The 17,482-nt window shown below is 35.4% G+C and overlaps 1 protein-coding gene across 4 annotated transcripts in view; it reads left to right on the top strand.

Annotated features, from left to right (window-relative positions):
* LRBA (LPS-responsive vesicle trafficking, beach and anchor containing) overlaps positions 1–17,482 on the top strand; it is a 566,714-nt gene that overhangs the window by 450,589 nt on the left and 98,643 nt on the right. For all 4 annotated transcript variants that reach the window (XM_005871408.2, XM_014543868.1, XM_014543867.1 and 1 more), the window contains exon 47: positions 2,837–2,989. In XM_005871408.2, the coding sequence (XP_005871470.1) occupies positions 2,837–2,989 (153 nt within the window). The remainder of the gene's footprint in view (positions 1–2,836; positions 2,990–17,482) is intronic.

Here is a 17,482-nt window from a genome sequence, read left to right as displayed (position 1 = left end):
AGCTTCCCTATGTGTACACTCACATGGTCACCACATATATTTCAACAGTTTGTTTTCCATGCAAGGGTTCTTGACTGAAGGGAAGAAGAGGAACAGAAATCCAGTACTCCACTTACCAACCTGAGTTCCCTTGGGGCTGCATTAGCCCAGAAGGCTTGCTTTTTTCTAGTTCATACAGAGACCCCAAATGAGCAAGTAGTGACCCTCATCACAACTCTCCATCCCCTGGGTTCCAGCCTAACTTAATCCTTCTCCTTTTTCTCAGGCTGAAAGAAAGCTGATTACAGATTTGCCTCCCTAATCTTGGGGATATCTTCTCTCTCTTCTTTGGCTTCTGTCTTTTTAAAAACACTAACCATGACACTGCTTGTCCTGGACACCTTACATAATCTGCTTGTTTAGAATTTCACAAAAGAGAAAAAGAGGGTGTCTTCAGGCATATGTGGTACCTAGAAAATTGAGTCTAAATATCATTTTTCAGTCATTCAGTCAACAGATTTTTACTGATTCGCTATGTCTCTTCTTCCCTTCCCTCTGCTCTGGACCATGCAGAAGTTCTGGAAATGCCTGACTCCTCTATTGAAATGGGCGGATATGGGGGTCAGAGGTCATATTAAGAGGCCAAAACAAATATTAATAAATTTCAAGTGAAATGTTAAGCTTAATTTTTAATTAATAAGATTTAAAATTTTGAAATATATTTTGCAAAATGTATAGGATATATTCAGTAGGAAACCTCAAATAAAATCTGTGGTAATTATGGAAATTGATGAGTTACTATTTCCCTCCTTCCATGTTAGAAGTTATATAACTGAAAAGTTAACATGGTCCATTAAGACTTAAAAGTGCTTTTCTTCATATCATCTGTGAAAATTTTTTATTTGTTTTATGTCTGTATTTGCTCCATTTAATTTCTAGTTAAGTAAACTTAAATTTAGTATGCCAAGAAGCACAACCTCCTCCATTTGTTAGTGTTTGGGGGTGGGGGTGGGATGAGTGGGTATTATTGAAATGGGAAGAATAAGTAATTCATTAAGCCAAAATACTGCTTTTGTTTTTTAATACACAAGGTAGGCATAGTCATCTTTCTTATTGTAGAAGTAGCTCAAGTAATAGGGAATAAAAAATAAGACATTTTGGTAAGTTTGACTAAGTTGAAATATATTGAATGCACACTTGAGCAAATTATTAATAGTTATAAAGTGGCTTACCTTCATATTTGAATAAATAATTATAGCATATTTTAAAATTTCTCTCTGGTTTGATGAATTTTATTAAATAATAAATGCTATATGTGTAGTATATATACATTTTACATGTATGTACTATATCTATTTTTTTCAGGAGAACGTCTGTGTATCACGAGAGAATGAAAAGTTTATGTTTGCTTTTAAAAATAACTTAGAATAAATGTCAAACACTTTTTAAATGATTAGCATTGTGGATACTGTAGAATCCATGTCATTTGCTGATTAAGAACACAGGTTTTACAAATACACAAGTCTTAAACTAAGTTCTAAATATGTCATAAAACAGCTGTGTAAATTTGAGCACAATTACTTAACCTCTGACCCTAAATTCATTTTTAAAATGGAGATCCTACCTTACTTTGTATAGTTATTGTGAAGATTAAATGTAGTAAGTTTTATTAAGAGTTTAATTTAGTACCTGACCCATCTCATGCAACAAATGTTAGCACAAACAAATTGGCTATAGCTTTTTGTTGCATAAAATAACACTCATATGCCTCTCCTCCTTTTGTCAATTAGACTTGCATGCATCATTTTTGGAGATGAGAATCTTAAAATTTGGGGGTGGCTACTTTATCTTTTCATTTATGGTTAAATTTTAATAAGGTTCTTACTTTTTAAAAATTGCTTAGTTTAAATGTTTTTTAAGTCCAATGACCAGGTGGTTGTCAGGCATTTGGAGGACAAGCTCATTTCTACCATGCTTAGTTAATTACTGTGCTTGTAAACAAAGGATGTACAACTCACAGTCAAACAACATTTCACATGGGTGATGGAGGTGATAATAGCTTAATTCCTGCTGAATCTTTTTCCTTTGCTCTGGCAAGTTCATACTGACCTTGTCCTAAATCTGATGACCTCCCTATTTTACTCAACTGTTTGGAAAGCCTGGCCTGCCATAGCTAGCCCTGAGGGGTATCTGAAAGACCACTGAGTCACTGACCCATGTCAGGACTGGATTTCAAGTTTGATCTATAGGACCTCAGAACTAGTTATACATGGGGCTTATTAAAAACCCAACTGGATGCATTTTTCTGCTTATTAAATATCCTATTAAACTCATATTTAGTTTACCCAGTTTCTTATGTAGGTCATTTTCTAGACTAATTATAAATTTTGATTTTTTTAAACCAGTATTAGTGCCTTAAAACTAAATCTGAATGTCTTGAAATATGAGCAGAATATACTGTTAAAACATAAAAATGTAATAAATATCTTCCTAGTTAATGAAGGGATCAAAGGCAGTGGCAAAAATTCCATATATCTCAAAATATCTAGTTTTAAGTTGTTACTGACATAGCGTGTTAATCTCTGTTTATATCTTGTCAAACCTCAAATATTAATTACTCAAATGTTGATATTTAAGAATTTTGAGGTTATTTGTCCTGAAGGAAAGCATAGAACCAATCAGTAAGATGTTATTTAAATTTGGTTTCTACACTAATAGAAACTTTGTGATAGGGCTGTAGTATGAAAAGAGAAAAACATTTGTTTTCCTTCACAATAGCAAGTAACTAGGCCCTTTTATGAATATCTTGTCAGTATTCTGTAATTTATAATATGACATTGTCTTTTATTTTATACAGGAGTTGATCCCTGAATTTTATTATCTCCCTGAGATGTTTGTCAACTTCAATGATTATAATCTTGGAGTGATGGATGATGGGACAGTAGTGTCTGATGTTGAACTTCCTCCTTGGGCCAAAACCTCAGAAGAATTTGTTCGCATAAACAGATTGGTAAGATAGTAATCATCTACTCTGTCTGTCATTAGCCTTTTCTTTTCTCAAAGTATCTTTCATGTGTTGGTATAATCATTAACCCTTGATCTTCTGGACGAAACTGGAGATGATGGAAGATAACTGAGAGTGACATAATAGTTCATGAATCTTCATATAAACTTGATAAAATTTTATTGACGTGAAAGGTATAATGGTTTCTTTTATTGTTTTATACAGAATTTAGGTTACTTTTATATGTATGTGATAATTCAAAATTATAAGCCTAAATTGTAAGTTAAACTGCTTTTTCCCATGTGTATTTCTTGTACCAGCAGAACATAATTCTGTGTTCCAGTTTAGGAGGCCATTGCACATTTTGATAATGGGAATGATATTCAAATTATATCCTGTCTCTCTCTTTTGAAGAAATTCTTCATGTAATATTTAGAATATAAACGCTTAAGAGCACAGTAATTATTGTGCTTCTAAACAATTCCTTAGAATCTTCTCTAGTGGACTCTAATGTCCTATCATACGGGTTAGCTGTTTTAAAAAAAAGTAGTATGACTTTTCCTCTTTGCCTTTAATTTTCATAAAAGTTTAGAAGCAGGGAGCTTTAAACTTAGTGTTTAAAAGTAATATTTTATACTCCATATTAAATATGAAATCTAAATTACACTTAAACAAGGAAAATTATTGCATTCTAGTTTTCTAGGTGGTATTTCTTAATTTTTATACCAACAATTATATTTTAATCCTGTCTTCCAGATGCTAATTGTAATCTCATTCTTCCTGAAATTTCACATGGTACATATATACTGAGAGCTTTGCTGATTATGGGATCTTGGGGAATTTAATCTTTCTGAGCCTTGGTTTCCTCATTTATAATTTGGAAATTATGATTATAAAATTGTAATTGTTTGTGTAAAATATCTAAAATAGTCTCTGGCTTATAGTAGACACTCAGAAAATAGTACGGAATATTATTCTATTGCAGTCTTTTTTTTTTTCCTTAAAATTTTTTCTATCACGGTGTTAAGGTACATGTTGCATTATACTTCCACCTCACGCACTTTTGAAGATTCTCATTAAATTATTAAAATGACAGCAAAAGACAAAGCTGAGCTCTGAAAGATACTAAAGGAGAAGTCAGATTTTAAATGTGGCAGTTGTCTATAGTTGTGTGATTTTGTTTCCCAGAGCACATAGAAGTCAATAGAAGGTATAGTCATTTTACAATTTTGTGTGTGTGCGTGTGTGTGATTGCCCTTTTAAAACACATTTATTGAGGCATAATTTACATACCATAAAATTCTCCTTTTTAAAAGTACAAAAATTCATTTAGTTTTAGTAAATTCATACAGTTGTGTAACCAGCTTTAGAACACTTGCATCACTCCACAGGGTTTCCTTGTACCTGTTTATAGTCTATCTCTGCTCCCACTCCTTGTCCCAGGCAACCACTGATTCTGTCTCTATAGTTTTGCTTTTTCTAGAAATTTTATATAAATGGAATCAGGCAATATGTTGTCTTTTTGTGCCTGGCTTCTGTCACTTAGCATGATGTTTTTGAGATTCATCCATGTTGCTGCATATATCGGTAGTTAATTTTATTGTATTGCTGCATGGCATTTTATTGTAAAGGTACAATAGATTTTGTTTACCTGTTTACCAGTTTGTGGACATTGTGTTTTGTCCAGTTTGAGGCTATTATGAATATCTGTATATGTCTTAAAGTGGACATCTGTTTTCATTTCTCTTATATTCCTAGGAGTTTAATTGCTGGGTCATATGATAAGAACATGTTTGCCATTTTGCATTCCCACCAACAATGTGTGAACTTCCAGTTTTCCATATCCTTGCCAAGACTTGGTATTGTCGGTCTTGTTTATTTTAGCCATTCTAGTAGACATCTCACTGTGATTTTAATTTTTTATTCCCGAATGACTAAATATGTTGAACCTTTTTACCGGCTTATTTTCTACTCACATATGTTCTCTGAACATCTTTTGCCTATTTTTCAATTGAACTCTTTGTCTTTTTATTATTTAATTTTAAGAGATCTTTATTCTCCAGAAAAGCCCTTTATTCAACATATCTTTTCAAAATAATTTTTTTCCTCATCTGTGGCTTGTCTTTTTCATTTTTCAATGGTTCCCTTGGAATTGCCAATTAAAATCATGTTTTTACCATTAGGTAGGTATAAAATAACATTTATGTAATATTTGAAAAGTATAAATAATCATCTCCAATCTGGAATAAATTTTTAAGAAAATAATTAAAATCATATCATTTCCTTATTGAAATGTTTTTTTCTCAAATATGGTTTATACTTGTAAGTCTCAAGGATGTCAGCTCTCTATTAATCATAACCATATTTAGTATCATTTAAAGTACAAAAAAGTTTGTTAGTGTGTTCACTTTGCTTTAAAAGAGGTCTAAGAGGCAGAGACATTGAATTAATTGCATTAAAAGCTTTTCAACAATATTTTGACAGTTAAGAAAATGTAATTGTATAGATTGAGGTAAGCCATTCTCCTGACAGTACTTTTCATCTTTACTCTCAGAAGAACCAGATTTATTTGAGACTCGTTTCCCAAAGGCATCAGAAAAAGAAAAGAAGGGGCAACTTACGACATTGTTTTCCAGTCAGATTTTGTTTTGCCTGCCCCTGATTTAAACTTAGACATGACTGTGAAATTATCTACAAAATAGTATTTTACAATGCTAACTGCATAGTTATTATAACCTATCAAGTCCTTAAACATTTCTCCCAATGATTCCTCTTCCTATAAGTGTTACAAATGTCTTCATAGTTTAGGCTCTGAATAAGCATACATTCTTAGTAGAGTATATTTTTAAATATCACTGCAAATTAAATGCAAATATAGTTTAGAGTTGAATATTTACATCTCTGATCATTTTAATCCATAATTAGGAAGGATACTTGATTTTACTTACATGTGTCTTTATGGAAGAATTGAATCACTCATTCAAAAAATATTTATTATACACCTATCATGAACAAAGCTTTCCTACAGCACAGTCCATATTGTTTCATTTCATAATTTCCTGTTAACTTCATATAAGTGACTGAATTATCAGTATGGTATTTTATGTATCTGTTAGCATGTTATCACATAAGGGTTTTATCCCCTCCTCCTTTTGGTTTACCTCTTCAAGTCCACAGATTTTATGCAATGATTGTAGCTCATGAAATGCATACTACTTTGATCTGTGACCTTTTTGTGGTGCTAATCGGGTTCCTGATATCATTATACCTTACTCATTAATCATATTTCCTGCAGCCCGTCAGGCAGCCAGACAGCACAAGTCCCTGTTTTCAGCCCTCTGTTGGCAGGTTTCTGCTTTTCCAGATTATTACAGACGATACTTTGGCTTCTCGTAGCCAGAGCCACATCAAGCTGTGTGTTACAATTAAAGTCAGATGGTCCTCAGGTTGAACAGGGATATAGTGTTGCAGCTGTCTCTCTTCCTGGAACAAACCAGCACCAAGAACAGATGATCTATAGGACAGTGAATAATAACAGATTGTACAGTACTCTGCTGGTAGCAGGGGATCACAGAATTAATTAACCGACAGACTCATTTTAAGATATCCAGCACATTTTTTTAAAGTATTTGGTTGCCCAAATATTAATTCAAGGGGATAGGACATTTTTAGGAACATGATTTCCATGGTGGACTGGTAATGCTACATTTTCTGTTTGTGTTAGAAGGCCATACCTGCTGTCTTGTCTAGCCGTTTTAATCCTCGGAGATTCCTGTAAGTAATGCAGATCTAAACGCAGGATTGGCAGATTGCTAAAGTGTTGGATTTATGCACAGAAGATAATATCCTGTGTATTTTAGAAGGGAAACCTACCTAGGTCTGACTAGTCTTTTGGTAAATAAATTATCTTTTCTTTATTCTGAAGAGTTGGAATCTTGGTAAAATCAAAGTAGTCTTTACATCCCAAAGATTGGTCTGTGTTACTTAATATTACCTGGACAAAAAAACAATTTCTTTTTATTCTGCTTCAGAAATATAAATGAGAAATAGGCTTTCATACTTTCAAATAATATAAAAATGTATGCGTTCAGACCGATCATCATATATCTCTTACAATATAATGTTGATATTATAGACCTATATTATGCTGCTTCTTATAACCCTCAGAGTTTAAGTGGAATGAGAGACAAAGAAAATCATACTCTGAGCAGAAAGATAGGTCTATTTATAAAAGTTGATGAAATGGAGCATTTTACTTTAGCTGAAGGATATATAGTTTATTTACATTTTAATAAAGGTAACTCATTCATTTAACAGGTATTAACTGAGCGTCTATGTACCAGCCCTGTAAGACCCAGGGAACAGACAGACTATATCACTCCTCTTCTGGAGGTTTCTTCCTCTTTGATAGCTTAGGCTGTTGACATAGAAAACTTCTCAGGGCTCAGGGGTGGCATGAATCTAATGAAGGTGTCTATTGATGAATTGACCCAAGTCTGCTAGTTAGAATCACATTTGCTTTTGTAGCTTTTGTCTTCCCTACCATTTCATGAGTAGTCACTTTCTTGAGGAGGTAAAGAAAAATAAAATGAGTATGTTATCTCCTTTCCAGATGATATATAGATAAACTAAAAGCAATGATTTTTTAAAATCTTTTTGTCTGAGAGAAAACAAAAATTTTCAGATTTTGTTTCTCTACCATCCTTGTTTTTCCTATCTATTACTAAATATAAATCTGTTCACAGATCTTATATCTGAATGAACTGGGTCAATTTTTTCTAACCTTTTCATTTGAATGGAAAGTTTACAATTCTCAAGTGATGACAGCATAGTTGATACAAAGAACCTCATGTTGATCAAAAAGTGCTGTAGGTGCCTATAGCAAGACTGAAAGTTTGAGATGGCTAAGTTTGTAATGATGTAGCATTAGATTATTGTAGTGGCATATTATGTTCCAAATTACAATGGTTAGAAACACTGTAAAGTTGAGAGGTTTGATTGAAATTTGAAAGGGGTTGTACTTTTTTTTGACCTTTATTCACATCCTTGTTTCCATTTCCTGGGTAAATGGCATTTAAAAGCATGTTTCTTAAGAGAGCTGTCTAGGATATATATATATCCACCTGACGTTTGTAGGCAAATTAGCTATAATTTCGCGCTGAAGTTGCTAGAGGGCCAGACCATTATAAATAGGGAAGCAGGTTGTTTACCACGACAGTAGAAGTAATTTTTTTCTGAAGATATGGGTAAACAACGCGATTTAACAGCCTTTGAACATGGGATGATTGTTGGCGCTCAGAGCCATGGAGCGAGTATCAGCAAAACAGCCGAAGGCCTGTTCGAACACCTTTGCTGTCTGCAGTTACCAAGATAAAACGTCTACAATTTGCACAGGAACACAAGAATTGGACAGTCGAGCATAGGAAAAAAGTCAGGTGGTCCGATGAATCACGTTTCCAGTTGCATCATGCAGATGGCAGAGTGAGAATTTGGCGGAAATGGCATGAAAGCATGCACCTCACATGCATGAGTACAACCCTTCAAGCTGGTGGGGGCAATGTTATGGTTTGGGGCATGTTTTGCTGGCATGATTTGAGCCCTTTAATTCCTGTGGAACAATGTCTGAATAGCACAACAAACCTAAGTATTGTTGCTGATCAGGTTCATCCTATCATGTTGATGGCGTATCCCAATGGAGATGGCTTCTTCCAACAAGACAATGCGCCATGCCACGGTGCTCGTATTGTGCAGAAGTGCTTTCAAGAACATGAGGGAGCGTTAGTTGGTACTAATTATTCTCTACTCTGGACTTATCACTCCCTCTGCCCTCCCCACTCCTTGCAGTGATTGGATCTAAATCCCTGGAGAATGGGGGCACATTTGTACAAAGTTTGAAAAAATTCTTAAATTACTATTGTTTGGTTTGCTTTTAGTCCTGACATGTAATTTACTGAGAAATTCGTAGTTCAGAAAGGACATCTAAATAAGTGGGGTGTCCCATGTTGATAGGTTCTTAATTCTCTACAAATTTATTTATAAATTCAAAATAAAAACCAATTCAAGTTCCAGAGGGTTGTTTTGTTTTGTTGGAATATGAAAAAATATTATAAATGAGCAAAGGGCCTAGACCCCATCTGAGAACAGGAACAGATTTCAGAGGGATTCTTAATATATATCAAGAATTATTATAAAGCTGCAGTAATTTGGGAAAATTAGGAGAAATAGACTAACTGAGGTGAGCAGAGACCCCACAAACAGACCAAGACATATGAATAAACTTCATCTGTTGTAGAGCTGATATTTCAGATCTGTGGGGAAAGGCATGACTTTTCAATTTAGGTGTTGAGGTAAATAATTATTGTATTCATTTTCTAGGGCTGTCATAACAAAGTACCACAAACTGGGTGGCTTAATCAACAGAGACACTTAACTGTCTCCCAGTTCTGGAGGCTGAAAGTCTGAAATCAGAGTTCAGCAGGGTTATTCCTTCTGAGGTCTCTGAAGGAAGAGCCTGTCTAGGCTGTATGCATCTGGCACCTGTCTTCTCCCTTGTCTCTTCACATCCTCCTCTCTCTGTGTCCTGTCTGTGTCCACATTTCCCCTTTTTATAAGGATACTGGTCATATTGGATGAGGATCACACTCTACTCCAGTATGACCGCATCTTAAAATAAATAATGACATATGTAATTACCCTATTTCCAAATCAGGTCATATAATGTGTTACTTGCAAGTTAAGATTTCAGCATTTGAATTTCGGGGACACAGTTTAACCCATAACAACAAATATCAATATAGAAAAAAATGAAAGTAGAACCTTTTTTATGCCACAAACAATAATTAAAGTATACTAAAGCTTTAAATATAAGAGAAAAACTTTTAGAAGATAATGCAGGGAAATTTCTTTGTGATCTTGAAATAGAGAACAGTTGTCCAAACAGGAAACAAAAAGTGAAATATGATTATTACATTAATTGATTTTGGGATGGTAGACTAATCTTGTATTGTCTTAAATGTATCGCCCTTGGATGGTATGCATTCTCTTGATGTGTATTTTTGTTTGTTAATATTTTATTGAGAAATTATTGCTTTTGAGGATTTTTCATCTATGATAAGGAGTTAATATTGATATGGGTTTTCTTGTGATATCTTTGTCTGGCTTTAATATCAGGATAATATTTGTCTCATAGGATGCGATGTAGTAAAGTGTTCCCACTTCCTCTACTCTTTGAAAGACTTTGTGAAAGATTAGTATTATTTCTTCTTTAAATATTTGGTCAGATTCACCACTGAAGCCATCCGGACATGGAATTTCCTTTGTGGGAAGATTTTAAATTACCAATCAATTCTTTAGTTGTTGTACGTTTATTCATATTTTATTTTTTCTATCATTAGTATCAGTAATTTGGAATTTATTTATTTACTTAAATATTCTAGCTTATTGGTATACAAGTTATTCATTATATGCCTTCAATCATTTTAATTTCTCTAAGGTTGTTAGTGATGTTACCTTATTCATCCTGATTTTTGGTAATTGGGGTCATCTTTTTTTTCTTGGTTATTCTTGCTAAAGGTTTGTCAGTTTTGTTGATTTTTTTAAACACATTTTTATTGATTTTGCCCTATTGTGTTCGTTTTTATTTTGTTGGGCTTTCACTCTAATACTCATCTCTTTCCTTTTGTTTGCTTTGAATTCAGTTTGCTCTTTTATTAGATTCTTGATGTGGGAAACAATTTTAAATTTGAGTTCTTTTTGCTTTTTTTAATAGTAGTTTTTATGGTAATAAATTCCTCTTTATGTACTATTTTTGCTCATCCCATAAAACTTTTATGTTTTGTTTGCTTATTTTCATTCATCTCATAACATTTTCTTATTTTCCTTGTGATTTCTTTTTTTACTTATGGGTTATTCAGAAGTGCATCGTTTAGTTCCCAAATGTTTGTGGATTTTCCAAATATCTTTCTGGTTTTTTGTTTCTTATTTAATTTTATTGTGATTGGAGGATATTCTTTGTGTGATTTTTGTTGTTTTAAATGTACTGAGACTTGACGTGGCTGGTGGCTCAGTTGGTGGGGCGTTGTCCTGTACACGGAAAAGCTTGCAGCTTCCATTTCTGGTCAGGGCACATACCTAGGTTGCAGGTTCCATGCCCAGTCGGGACACATAATCGATGTTTCTCTCTTTCTCCCCTCCTCTCTCTCTCAAAATCAAAACATATCCTTGGGTGAGGATTAAATAAAAAAGTATGGGGACTTGCTCTATGACTTAGGATATGGTCTACATTATACAAGTCTTCATTTGCTCTTGAGAAGAATGAGTATTTTGCTCTTGTTGCATGTTCTAAAGATTCCAGTTGATCAGTTTGGTTTATTGTGTTCAAGTCTTCTATATCTTGGTTGATTTTCTGTCTCTTTCTATGCATCTTTGCTAATGGTATGTTGAAATCCCCAAATATTGTCAGCTCTGTCAGTTTTTTCTTCATGTATTTCTAAGCCCTGCTGTTGAACGTGTGTATTAGTTTCCTATGGCTGCTGTAATGGAATAACAAAAACGCGGTGGCTTAAAACCACATAAATTTATTCTCTCACAGTTCTAGAGCCCAGAAATGGTAAGTCAGTGTTACTCTTCCTACAGAAGATGTCTGCCTCTGTCCCCGCATCACCTTCTCCTCTCTGTTGTGGAATCTCTGTCTTGAAGTGTACATGTGATTACTTATGGTACTCCCAGGTAATCCAGGGAAATGTTCCCATGTCAAGATCCTTAATCTAGTCATGCCACAAAGGTCCCTTTCCCAAATAAGTTAACATTTATAGGTTCTAGAGACTGGAACATGGTATTTTTGTTGTGATAGGGGTTATTTTTCAGCCTGTCACTATACACATATGTTTAGAATTGTTATATTTTCCCAATGAATATTTTTTCATCATAATTTGTTTCTGTTTCTAGCAATGTTTCAGTCTATTTTGCCTGATATTAGCACAGCCAATCCAACTCTCATGGATACTGTTTGCATTGCATATGTTTTTCCATTATTTTACCTCCAACCTATTTTGTCTTTAATTCAAAAGCAATTATTTTGTAGATAGAATATTTGGATCATAAATATCCAGTCTAATATTCTCTGCCATTTAATGCTATTACTGATGTGGTTGGATTCATATCTGCCATTTTTGCTAATTATGTTCTTTAGTCTTGGGTCTTTTTGTTTTTCTATTCCTCCTTTATATATTATTATATTAAATAGATATTCCTGGTCCACCATTACATTTCATTAACAATTTTTTTTAGTTATTTTCTTAGTCAATGCATCTTAATTATTTCAATTTATCTCAAGTATCTCAATCTACTTCACATTAATACTAGTTTAATTCCTGTAAAATATATTGACTTTGTTCCAACTCATTTCCATTCCCTCCTGCTTTGTGCTATTGTCATATATATTACATCCATATATGTTGTAAGGCCACTATACAGTATCATAACTACTGCTTTGTACAAGCTTGTGTCTGCTAAAGAAGTAAACAAAGCAGAAAAGATACCTACTAACTACCTACTAACTTCAATTACTACTCTTACCTGATAGAATCATTCCACAATGAGTAGAAGAGTGCCTCAGATGTCAGCATCTGTAGGAACGGGATAGTCCCATACTGAAAAAGTTCCATAGAAATGAAGTTCATACTTTCAAATAACAGTGTTTTTTCATCATTTTCCTTGGAAAAATATCATTTTATGAAATGGATTACATATGCATAGAAGGCAAGGTAAAAGCCCGAGAGATGACAGTGACTCCATCATTACACTTCCTAAGTTTTGTGCTTGTTTTATTCATGCCTTTTGATGCTTTGAGTTTTTGCCAAGTTCTAGATTCTCTAAACACCTGAAATCTGAACTGTCGATACATGAAATGGAAACTACATTTTGTTTAGTGACATATTACTGTGCTATACACAAGCAAAATAAGGTGAAATGATATATTATTCCCCAGGTATATTACATTTATGTTGGAAAAAAATATACAAATTTTGTGGTTCTTCTGGAGTAACTCTATGCTTTCCTATCAACTTTACTTAATATTTCATTAAAAACATTAATAGCCGAAACCGGTTTGGCTCAGTGGATAGAGCGTCGGCCTGCGGACTGAAAGGTCCCAGGTTCGATTCCGGTCAAGGGCATGTACCTGGGTTGTGGGCACATCCCCGGTGGGAGGTGTGCAGGAGGCAGCCGATCGATGTTTCTCTCTCATCGATGTTTCTAACTCTCTATCTCTCTCCCTTCCTCTCTGTAAAAAATCAATAAAATATATTTTAAAAAAAACATTAATATAACATACTAACAAAAACATTTTTAGATTTTGTAAGAATAATAGAAATTTCCTCCCCAGTAATATCCCATCCACATGATGTTGAGAGGAATTGTGTAACAGTAATTGCTCATTCCTGTAGTGATTTACCTGGAAGTGTGTGTGGGGGAGAATCCAGACTTCTACCTCTTCCTGGTACAGGAGCCTGTAGTAGTTGTGCTTTTAGCTTCTAGCTTCTAGAATATGTCATTCCACATGCCTTCCTCACTCACCACAGTGCCTGCCACATGCTGTTTCTACTCATTGCAGTGTGAGCCTACTGCTTTTTAAACCAAACCATGTCACAAAGCTTACCACCTTAACCTTCTTATCACCACTGCCTAAAAAAAAAAAGAAAGAAAGAAAAAAAACACCCACAAACAGCTCTACTCAAAACTTTAGTTTTCCTTAAAATGTTTTATAAAAACCCCTTCATATTACCCTATGACTTTCCTGCAACTCATTCTCAATCTGTCCACATGTGACTCACAGGTCATTATTCTCCTTACCCAGTGGAACTCCTGTGCTATTTTGCATGTAGATTTTTGGTTTTAGGTGAAAACTGTATCCTTTACACTAAGTAGTATATATGTGGTTCATGGAAAACACTACCTTCATCAGAATTTCCTGAGGTACAGTTAATAAATGATGTTCTTTCATTCATTTATTTAATCATCAAATATTTGTTAAGTATCTATTTTGTCCTATCCTGGTGGCTCAGTGTTGGTTGGGGGAAGAAGGGATAGATATAACCCCCCATCCAAACTCAAAACAGTGGGGAAAGGTAGACTTTATAATAAATGGTATGTGCTAGCCATATGAAAAAAATAATCTTTTATCTGTTTTGCAAAACCAAGGATCAGATACCTAAATGTGAAAAAATGAAACCATTGCTAGGATAAAATATTAATGAATTTCTGTATAATCTGAGAGTGGGGAAAACTTTTGCAGCTATACCTCAAAATCCAAAAGTATGAGAAGAAAGACCTGACCACTTTGGTTACCTATACACAGATAATAACTTTCACATGACAAAATACAGCAGAAGCAAAGTCAAAAGACAAATGACAAACTGAATAAAAACATTTGAGATTTAAAACTTAGGCAAATGGCTAGTGGACCTCATTTATAAATAACAAAATTAAAGAGAAATAAACCCAACAATCTAATAAAATGGCAACAATTCACAGAAAAATAAATGTCATTGTCCTTTCAACACATGAAAAAATACTCAGCCTCTCTCATAATAAAAGAAATATAAATTGTACTGAAATTCCATCTGTGTCTTTCAGATTGGCTAACCTCCAATATATTTCAGTCCCAACATATTCTGTTGATGAGGCTATGGGAAAATGGGCATTCTCCTACATTGCTGATGGGAATGCAAAATGACACACTTCAAAGAAGGGAACTTTGCCATTCTCTAGCAAGATTCCCTACCTGTTTACCCTGTGACTCAGTTTACAGTGTCTTTCCTAAAGATATACAGAGTAGAAAATGTCATTCACAAATAGAATCTATATTCTTTAATAGTTTTGACTTTGAAATTATGAAATGTTTTATATTATTTAAAAAATAAAATCAAACTGGGGGAAAATCCAATACCTAAAAATTGAAAGCACATTGGAATAAGTAACCTTAGTAAGATAAGTATATCTCTGGTTAGATATGTTTTATAGACAAAAGAACCAGAAAAGATCTTAAACTTTCTAAACTCCTCTTATGTTTAGGTAATAATGATATAGTTCTTTTTGAAACTGTTATGGGAATATTGTCAATTAAGCAAATAAGTAATTCTGTTAATGTCAAGATCAAGATTTTAATACAACAGATAAAGAGATTCATTCAAGTATAAAATCAGTAAAGTCAGCCTGACAATAGCAGCTAGAGAACTTTTTTTATGTGCTAGTTATTGATAAATGTTTTAGTTATTAATTTGCACTAAACAAACTTGCAAGTGATAGTATAAAAGCAGAATTATTTGTCATGAAGAATTTTGCTATCTAGGAAACCAGAATATTTATTTTTTCTGGCCAGCAGAAACTGTTTGGGGATCCAAATATAAGCAAAAATCACATGTGGTAACATTGACTTCGAATAAAAGAGAAATTTGATTATCTTAATTCATTGAACAATATTTGTTCAGTGCTTACACTCTTCTAGGTTCCAGGGATACAGAGGCAACCAAAACAGACAAGGCCCTGCCCTCATGGAATGATGAGTAGATTCCAATGGAGATCTTAATGGTCATGCTAGATGATACCTCTGTCCCCAATACAGAGAAAGAATGCCTGCAACAAAATCATTATGTTCACATTTATGTGGTTGAACACCCTCGTCTCTAGGTCTATGTAGGACACACTGCCCAATTCTTACTTTCTGTGCTTCCCTTTTATAATCTGCATGCTGACCATCCCCCGTCTGTCAAGCCTTTCTTCAAAAAGGACATCACTGTCTTAAACACGCTAATAATGTCACGCCTGTATAAAAATCCACCATGAGTAGAATTTGGATACTCTTCCCCCGGTGTGTTATTTACAGATTGGCCAATTTCATTCATTTTGGGGCAATTTTTCATAATTTTTTTCTTTAAATTATTGAAGTACCTTGATGTATTGACTCGAGGAAAATAAAAATAAGCAACAAAACCTCATTTGTGGTAGCTTCCTGCTTGTCCAAGCAGTTTACGTTTTCTAGTGGTCACAAGGCAGAAGAAGGGTGGAAAGGGAGAGACTTTTTATAAGAAAGAAAGAGAAAGGCTTAGAAAATACACTATTTTTTTGTTTTTAATCTTCGTGTAAATTGTCACAGTAGTGTGCTACCAGGTACAGCTGGAAGTTACCATTTTGCCAGGGATTAATGATAATGGTTGGAGAATAATGAGGCTAATGGGCTCACACAGTGGGACTGGAGGTTGAATTCACAGAAGGCGGCTTTCTCACCCTGTTCCCTCACACCCCTTTGCTTTGGGTGGTGTCCTGTACTGCTGTGAAGTTGCCTCCAGTCCCTCGCTGCCTCTGTGCCTGGCACTGGGCCATGTCACCTGCAGTGGCAGTTTATCTGAAAAGCGGCATCTCTGCTGTGGCTTTTGTTCTGCCTATGGATGCTTTCTTGCAACTCTGCACAGCGATACCCGATAAATGACTACTTACTGTGGTATTTATGTCTGCTTGATATGCCAGTAACTGGTATCTGTCCAACACATTTTTTTCCAACTAAGAATTTTATGTAAACTGGCAAATTTCTTTGGTTATGGTAACCAGAAAGGAACCTTCCTTCTCACCGCCCCCCACACCCCCAAAAAAAGGAAGAAGAGAATTGATTTATGCTTTTTCTAGCGTAACTTATCTCCCTCCCTCCCTTCTCCTCTCTCTCTCTTTCTTCATTTTATCTTTTATTACTCTGTTGTTTATACATGTATGTTCTACTAAAAACATTTCCAACAGTGCCTTAGCATTAAAGTTTCTTTTTTATTTTATTTTTCTTTATTGATTACTAGAGGCCCGGTGCACAAAAATTTGTGCACCCAGGGGGGTCCCTCAGCCCGGCCTGTGACCTCTTGCAGTCTGGGACCCCTTGGGGAATGTCCACCTGCTGACTTAGGCCCACTCCCCAGGGGATCGGGCCTAAGCTGGCAGTCAGACATCCCTCTGGCAGCCCGGCAGCCCTCGGGGGATGTCCACTTGCCAGCAGGGAGCAGGCCTAAGCTGCAGTCGGGACATCCTTAGCGCTGCTGAGGAGGCGGGAGAGGCTCCCGCCACCACCACTGTGCTGGCAGCCATCAGCCTGGCTTGTGGCTGAGCAGAGCTCCCCCTGTTGGAGTGCACTGACAACCGGGGGCAGCTCCTGCATTGAGTGTCTGCCCCCTGGTGGTCAGTGTGTGTCATAGTGACCAGTCATTCCCAGTGGTTCTGCTGTTAGGATCAATTTGCATATTACCCTTTTATTATATAGGATAGAGGCCTGGTGCATGGGTGGGTGGTTTGCCCTGAAGGGTGTCCTGGATCAGGGTGGGGGTCCCACTGGGGTGCTTGGTCAGCCTGGGTGAGGGGCTGAGGGCCGTTTTCAGGCTGGCCAAGTCCCCCAGCGGGGACCCTCACCCCATGGGGGTGTGGCCAGCCTGGGTGAGGGGCTGATGGCTGTTTGCAGGCTGGCCA

The sequence above is a fragment of the Myotis brandtii genome, unplaced genomic scaffold (assembly GCF_000412655.1).
Source record: "Myotis brandtii unplaced genomic scaffold, ASM41265v1 scaffold34, whole genome shotgun sequence".
NCBI classification, from domain to species: domain Eukaryota; kingdom Metazoa; phylum Chordata; class Mammalia; order Chiroptera; family Vespertilionidae; genus Myotis; species Myotis brandtii.
Note: the sequence above shows the minus strand (reverse complement) of the source record. Positions and strands in the feature narration are given on the sequence as shown.